Source organism: Musa acuminata, chromosome BXJ3-6 (genome assembly GCF_036884655.1).
Source record: "Musa acuminata AAA Group cultivar baxijiao chromosome BXJ3-6, Cavendish_Baxijiao_AAA, whole genome shotgun sequence".
NCBI lineage: Eukaryota > Viridiplantae > Streptophyta > Magnoliopsida > Zingiberales > Musaceae > Musa > Musa acuminata.
In genome coordinates this window covers 27,706,980-27,715,000 of record NC_088354.1, presented here as the reverse complement: position 1 = coordinate 27,715,000, position 8,021 = coordinate 27,706,980, and the positions used below count along the sequence as shown (strand labels likewise).

At 38.5% G+C, this 8,021-nt stretch overlaps 2 protein-coding genes across 4 annotated transcripts; one reads left to right on the top strand and one right to left on the bottom strand.

The window, feature by feature from the left end:
- Nucleotides 1-1,437: 1,437 nt before the first annotated feature.
- On the bottom strand, nt 1,438-2,266 carry LOC103974565 (protein S40-1-like). Its single transcript, XM_009389418.3, has one exon. The coding sequence runs from the start codon at nt 2,041-2,043 to the stop codon at nt 1,702-1,704; it is 342 nt and encodes a 113-aa protein (XP_009387693.1). The 5' UTR covers nt 2,044-2,266; the 3' UTR covers nt 1,438-1,701.
- Nucleotides 2,267-2,880: 614 nt separating this feature from the next.
- Nucleotides 2,881-5,507, top strand: LOC135585508 (probable NADH kinase). Of its 3 annotated transcripts, XM_065154678.1 has the most exons (6): nt 3,001-3,138; nt 3,976-4,024; nt 4,113-4,358; nt 4,493-4,573; nt 4,739-4,890; nt 4,971-5,507. In XM_065154678.1, the coding sequence occupies exons 2-6, from the start codon at nt 3,989-3,991 to the stop codon at nt 5,374-5,376; spliced, it is 921 nt and encodes a 306-aa protein (XP_065010750.1). In that variant the 5' UTR covers nt 3,001-3,138; nt 3,976-3,988; the 3' UTR covers nt 5,377-5,507. The 3 variants fall into 3 exon arrangements, with proteins under 3 accessions (XP_065010748.1, XP_065010750.1, XP_065010749.1); XM_065154676.1 differs by lacking the exon at nt 3,976-4,024 and having other exon boundaries at nt 2,881-3,138; XM_065154677.1 differs by lacking the exon at nt 3,001-3,138 and having other exon boundaries at nt 3,273-4,024.
- The last annotated feature ends 2,514 nt before the right edge of the window (nt 5,508-8,021 follow it).

Below are 8,021 nucleotides of genomic sequence, written 5' to 3'. Positions count from 1 at the left end.
GAAGGAGATATTAGTTTTAACCTGATCATTTGGTTTAATAATTTAGACTCGATAAATTATTAGATCAATTATAGATTGTGAAGTAATCACTCTCTACAACACTCATAGGTTTTTGACTGTTTGGAAGCCCCTGAATGTTGTGTCCAATAGAAAATGTGAATCACATGAGATATCATATGCTTATAGCTAACTTCAACCGACTTTGCCATCATTCATTTGACAAACTTGATGCTGGTACACAGTCTAGGAATGGAGAAGTGATGAGATGCATCTCACATTTTCAACGTGGGATCATTCATTGAATCTGAGCAAGACAAGAAGCACAGGGTTGACAACAATGTTTTGTCTTGTTTCTGCACAGTAAAAAGGTTGTAGAACGAATGAGATGAGTGTTTTCCTGTGCTGCCTGCATGAGAATATGGAGTTTCATGTTCTTTCTTCCCAGCAAAATGACCATTCCATTTAACCTTTCCGTTGTTGATGATGTTGACAACACCAGAATTCCTATGGGTCATAGTCATCCAACATGTCCTTCGCACACAGATACAAATGAAAGCTTGCTCATGTGAACTGTGCTGTAAGTGTGGGTTATGATGGCGGTAAGCCATCGATCAACATCTAGCCTCCTTTATTCGAAGAGAAGAAAGAAATTTGTGGTTTCTTAGATGATGCAGATGAGGAGAACCCGAAGAAGAAGATGATGTAAATCTTTCCTGCAGAAGAAAGAAATTTGTACTTAATTTGGCTATTCTAATTTTGTACTCAATTTGGCATTTTTCTTAGCTCTATGTCTTGTATAACGTCTCATATGGATTTAAACTAAAAGTGCAGTGCACAGAGATATATTGAATAGCTAGTAAGTCCCAAAGTCAATTAGAATCGCGGAGATGATCTGATTTGGTTCAGAGCCCAAGCTAGTGAAAGAAAGGATTGTTGAATGTGACTCAGAAGTCGCAAAAAAAAAAAAAAATATTAACGGATGAAGAGGATTTAGAAAGTTGAGCAAGTCTAAAAAAAAAAAATGCTCACTCTTGCAATAAAAGGATGTTAGGTGTATCTACGGTTCAATCCCTTTCATACTTAAGAAGTGTTTCTTGAGATAAAATATAAAGAAGAATAATAAGAGAAAAAAGAACTCACATTATTATCAAAAGAGTTTTTCTTTAATTTATAATCAGAGGTCTTTAACTGCCCACAATTAGAAAAATATTCTATAAATCTTGATTGGAGAATAGTTTCTATTGTAATTGATACTAATATTACATCATTTTCCGCTGGATCGCTACATATTGGATGAATAATTTCGCCCTTATCATAAGGGGAACATCCAATTGGAATTACTGAAAGAGTAACACAATCACAATCATCAAATTGACAGGACAAATAAAAGAAGAAAAAGAAGAAAAATCCTAAAAGGACTTGAGAAATACATAATAGTTCATCGGTTACGACTGCTTTTTCATCCATTCAATAGAATTCAGCACATTAATCTAGAAAGATAAAAGAGTACAGTTTTTGTTCTCCATCGATTCACCAACCAAATACTTTCTCCTAAATCAAACATCTCCATCCCCAGTCTACGTATGCTAGCTAAGAACTCCATTACTAAGATGACTGGACATAACATTTGCTGCAATCACTGATCAGGAAAGGAAGATTAGCTTTACACAATGAAGAAGATATATATAGATTTATTAGACGTCATCTCTCGAGGAATCCTGTCAATCTTAGAATGGTGTTCCTGACACGTCTCAGATCTCGGCCTTTGAGCGTCCTCCCATTACCCACGCACACCGAGAACGCCATCTTATCGGCCATCCTGGAAGCCACGATGAGGTGCGGCGGAATCATCTCACCACCCCGACCGTCGTCGTCGTCGTCGTCGTCGTCGGCCCGACTGCTATCGTAAACGAAGACAGGCTTCCAAGAACGACTCTCCCGGTCCTCCGGCTTTTTCTCAGCTCCGATTTCCTTTCGCCGTGGCTCGGCGTCGTCGTCGTCGTTGTTCGGCCACAGGACGTCCGCCTCCCGGAGCTCCTCCATCGTCTCTTCGGCAAGCAGATTTGGGAGGAAGAAGAAGCATGTAGATATGCACGCACATACAGAGAGAGAGGGCGCGGGGGGAGGGGGGAAGGATTCGGGCAGGTGTTTGTCGTGAGCCTACTTGGAGAAATGGTGAGGACAGATGATGACATCCCGTGGAACGAATGGATTTGGAGAGAGGAGGTCTCCACCATGGCGTTGCCACGTGGATTCAACTCTGGGTTTTGTAGATGACTTCCATGAGAGTAATCAGCAATGGGTTTCTTTGCAGTGGGGTTTTCTGCTGCACGGTTGTTTGAGTGAAGCATTTGAGCTGGTTTTGTGATGATGTCATTTTGTCGTGTCTATTTGATCTAAAATGACGATGCATACGTAGAGTCTGGGTAAATTTTGTTCATCCGAGAAATTTAAGGATTAGTAATATTGATCTTGATTGTCGATTTGATATGGTATACTGACTCGATTTAATCTGTTTCTCTGATTATTAATGCTCAAATCCGTAAAACTTCGTCCCCCACAGATGCAAAATTGTAAGAATTGCACATTAGACACAAGTAAATTAAGAAAAATGACATTTAAAAGTATTAATTAAACATTGATTTTATAAATACAAAGGGGTGCGACGTGTTTCGATATCATGATATATATTTTGATCGAATTACCACTTATTCCTAAGATTAGACTTAATATATGCAATTGAGAGGATGACATTGATAAAAATATTAATTAAAAATCTAACTAAAGAAAGAAATAACATATATATAAATCATGATAAATATAAATCATATATTTATAAAATTTCACTGCGACCGATTGTGAAGCAAGCGCCATTAATCCTCTGTTTAATGGCTTAAGTGTCGCTCCCAATCAAAGCCCAATTTCCCGAAGCCGCTCTTCTTTTTCCTCCGGACCCGTCACACCATCGCCGCCTCCGCCACCGCCACGGCTCGTCCACCATCCATGCCGAAGCGGGGAGTCCTGCTCCTGTTGAAGCCTCTCGACATCTACCCGCCGATACCAGCCGCCCACCACCTCCCCAATCTACCCCCTTCATCCTCTTCTCCCTCCCCTCCCTTTTCTTCCCTCAACCCTAAGGTGCTACTCTTATTTCTCGTTTCTTCTCTGTTCTTTTCCCGTTTTTCTTGATGCTATTTACACATATTTCTTATGCCCGATGGCGAATTGGTTGATTGTCACTAAGTGATCCAAACTTCGCTGTTTGTGTATAGGTATCGCCAGTTGTTGATCGACATTTTGGGGCTTTTAGTGGTTTGATTCTTGGCTGAGTGGTGAGAGAAAGAAGTAGATTAATTGGATGGTCGAAGTCTAATTGTGTGTTAGGGAGAACTGATGAAGATGACAGCGGAATAAGATCACCTCCTCGAGGTAAAATGATGATCATTAATGGGTCTGGTTTGCATCCAGGGTAGATTTAGGGTATACTAGCTTCCAAATCTGTCTTGTAGAGTAAAATGGGGAGAATGATCTCGAACCCTAAAATATTAAACGCACAGGAATGATCTGAGTCCCACATGAGATTATCATCTACTTTGTTGCTCCTTATTTTGGCTAGGAAACAATTCGATGCTTTCTTCGTTGTCCTCCATGTAAAAATTGCAGGTATTTTCAGCTTTATTTTGGAGGGACTCTGTCGGTAATAACCATTGTAATTTGTGCATAAGATATTTACATGGCATCTTCAGTAAGAAAGATGATTCATGATGAGTGTTTGTGTGGTCTTATATACGTAATGCATGCAAGATTTTCTACAACCTTAAAAAATGTAATCGAATTATTCAAAGATGGTCCTTTTCATGGTACATTATGGTGGGCATACAAGTCAGAGGACAAAAAAGTCATATTTTTCAGCTGTCAATTATCCTTCTCAAGAAAGAGATCGAATTGCTTGGTTTTATATTGTCTTTTTTTCAGATTGGAAACCAGTATGACATGCACTACCTTCTCATGTGCCAAAAGTATCGTATGTTTTTTTTTTAGTAGATGTTTTGCATTTTCTTGATTTCCAGTTTATTCTTTCTGTGACATCCTTCCTCTTGGGTGCCTTGCAGATTGTGAGTTTTTTTAATGACAGACTTAAGGTGCATAAGGATACGATCAACCTATGTCAGGATGTTTTGCGATGCAAATTTGTTGATTGGGAACCAGTGATATGTAATAATCTTTGTCATCCAATTCATCATGTGGATCTTGTGATCACAATTGGTGGGGACGGCACTCTTTTACAAGCTAGCCATTTTTTGGATGACTCTATTCCAGTCCTAGGTGTCAATTCAGACCCTACTCAAATTAAAGAGGTCAGTTATTTGATGAATAAAGTTAGGTTACAGCATGACTTCACAATTTTTACTTGTTTCTTGATTTTTCCTCCTGCCCATTAGCTTTTACACTGCTAATCCTTCGCTATAGCAGTTTCCTCTCTCAATGTTAGGTTAATGAGTCAAGTAATGATTTTGATGCTGCAAGAAGTACAGGTTATCTTTGTGCTGCTACTGCTCAAAACTTTGAGCAGGTAATGTTCCAAATACCTAATGGTTTCTGTTTGGTGGTTCAGTTTTAAACTCTATAGTGATTTATTTTTGCTTATTGTTTCTTCTGACATATGATGACTGAGAATTGTTGGAACATCATTTTCATTTATTTTACCTCTTTAAGTTGTAATCATTTTTCTTTACAGGTACTAGATAATATCCTCGAGAGTTATATGCAACCTTCAGAAATTTCAAGACTATCTATTACGGTAAACGGACATCCATTTCCAACATATGCTTTAAACGATATACTAATTGCACATCCTTGTCCAGCAATGGTATCTCGTTTCTCATTTAGGTATATTATTCTTCCAAGTAAGCTGAATCTTTATTCTGAGACTGTCTGATGAATGCAAAGATGCTTTGTTCTCTGTTCAGAATTAATGGCAACAATGGAACAAGCTCGAGCTTAATTAACACCCGATCAAGTGGTCTTAGGGTTTCCACTGCTGCAGGATCCACAGCTGCCATTCTTTCGGGTGGAGGTTTGCGTATGCCTATATCGAGTCGAGACCTTCAGTATATGGTGAGAGAGCCCATTTCACCTGGACCTGCAGAAGCTCCACTGATGCATGGGTTTGTTAAACCCGATCAATCGATTTTTGTTGAGTGGTATTCTCAAGAAGGTGTTGTGTACATCGACGGTTGTCATGTAACCCAATCTCTTAAGTTTGGAGACAAAATCAAGATATCTGCAAAAGCCCCAGTTTTGAAACTTTATTTGCCTCAAGATTTGGTGAGAGACCATAATCCAAAATCTTACCGATGGCGAAGTGTACTGTAATTTTGTTCATTGGATCCTTTTGATGTGAACAAAAAAAACCAACTGTTTGTGTTCTATAAAGTGGACACGGGTTTTGACAAAATGTAGGAGTTATTTTGATTGCTAGCTGAGTTGAGAGACTCCATTAGTCATTTGTGTCTTCTTTTGCCTTCATCTTTTGATAGAATTAACTTTGATACATCCATAATACATTACCATCATTTGGGTTGGATAGAGTTTTTGAGGTAAACCATATATGGATAATTAGTTGATACTTGTTTATATAATGCTTGGCTCGATTGACAATTAAGTATCTATTTCTAAATTAAAAAATGAACGTAATAAAAGCAAATTATTAGAAAATTCCAATTGGTTGGATTGATAGTCAACTTTACTTTGCATTCTGATTTCTTAAATTTTAGATTGTTTAAAATTAGACTCAAAGGTATAGTTGGGATTTCACATCAGGTTGGAGATCAAAATTGATGTTAAATAAAGAATTAGACTAGTCAAAATTTAAATTTTTGGCCCTTTCTTAATCAATCTAATTATCATCATCATCAATTTTGAAAGTAGGATACCATAATAAATTCGGCATGGCCTGCAAATAAATAAAGAAATTAAAATTTATACAACACTTCTAAAAATTAATTAATGATAATAATGATAAATAATAATATAAACGATTATGAATGTAGACACAACCCACAATACTATCCCGCCTCTCCTATGGGTCATCATATCTCCTTTTTTGGTTGGGTGAAGGAATCCTTCAGTTTCTTCTACCAATCCGCTTTCAGCGATGATAGCGATAACTCTAGCCTCCGCCTCATCTTACTTTGCCTCCCTCGCCACCGTCATCGTAATCGCCCTCCTCAAAACCTTCTATGCTGGTTCTACCACATTCTTGACCGCTAATTGCCAAACCCTTGTTTAGAGTCGCCTCTCTCCCTTTAGGATAACGAAATTACTGTTTGACAATAAGGCATCATCGACCATTTAACATTTCATAAGTTGATTAATCAGTGAACTTATTCCCCAATGAGCACCTGTACTGTATCCCTAGTGTCCCTACATGAGCAGTTATGAGACCAGCTGCATCCATTATATGGATGGGTATACAACACACTAGTCTGTTTGGTTATCTCGATGTCTCTCTCGAGTAACCTATGACTAGAATTATTTAGGATTTATGTCTAAAGGCAAATTAGTCTCATTTTCATGATCTTATCACGATCCTCCGATTCCCATTACACAAATCCATGGACATCACAATATATTCAAGAAATAGGCAATATAGAGTGATAACATGCTTAATAATAATAACATACAAAAGACTACATGTTAAGTCACACGTGTCATCACTCAAAGTGATTGTCTGGTAGGGCACCTATGATTAGCAATCTCCCACTTGACCTAAAGATAATCTAAGACAACTATTGAATCTCGTATTTTGATGATGAGACCAATTGATAATTGTGTTTATATTTTAATCTGCGTTTTGAGTGATGTAGGATGCTTGGATCAGGATGAGATAATTAAAGCAAGAAAAATCATGCTGGGCCGGAGGAACATGTCAGAAGATTGGACGTCGGGCCGGTGGATCAGTCGATGTATCGACAGAAGGCTTCGGGCCGTGGATTCGAGCATCGGGCCAAGAAGAGCGGGTATTGCGCCAAGGATATCGGAGTTACAGAGTCAATTGGTTGATTGGACAATAGGCCACAGGAGAGGACGATGCGCCGAAGAATCGGACGAAGTGTCAAGGGACCAATGACATGCCGGACAACTTGATTAATGCTTAGTATTAATTGTCTAGATCGAAGTTTATTTTACATGTGTAGGATTAACTACGATGGCAGTAAGACATGCAGCAGGAGTTACGCCGGAGTCAAGACCATGATCACGTTGGGGGTTCGAGAGTTCGACGGAAGTCCGGACAGTCGTCGAAGGTTCTGCGGGAACAAATCCGAGAAGTCCAAGAGCTTGCCAAAGAAGCTCATCGGAACTCGCCAAGTGTATCGTTGCAAGTCCAGGAGTTTGTCAGAAGTCCGCCGAAGCATCGCTGAAGGTTCGTCGGATGTTCGCCTGAAGTTCGCAGGAAGAAGTGATTGACGCACCGAAGCAAGTTGCAGTAAATGTCTTAAGAAATATCGTAGTTAGCATGTAGATTAAGTTAGGAATGGGAGGTGATCCCATTAACTTAATATGGGTGCAATTGGGCTCTTGATAGACCCAAATTGGGCCGAATGGATTAGCCCATTCGGACCCAGATTTCCTGGCCGGCGGTGGCACCGCCTGGGTCGGCGATGGCTCAATAATCCATAAATCACAAGATTCATCAAGCATAATTTCGAAATTTATTAAGCATGATCATTATGCATTACTTCAAATCAAACATGATTTCATTTATTTTCAAAATATTTATCACGATATAGCATATAAGCCAAAGAAACTATTAAACATAAAGCATATTCATTAATGATGGTTTCATTGAATATAAAGTATTTTCAACCAAAATCATTTGTTATTTATTGTAGTCATACATTTTTCTTTTTAGGTGAATCTATCTTTTCATGCTTAGTTTCGAAAGCAACTTTCATCATGGTATAAATCGATAATCCGTAAATCGTAAAAGATCATTATGGAAATCATCAATAATCAAT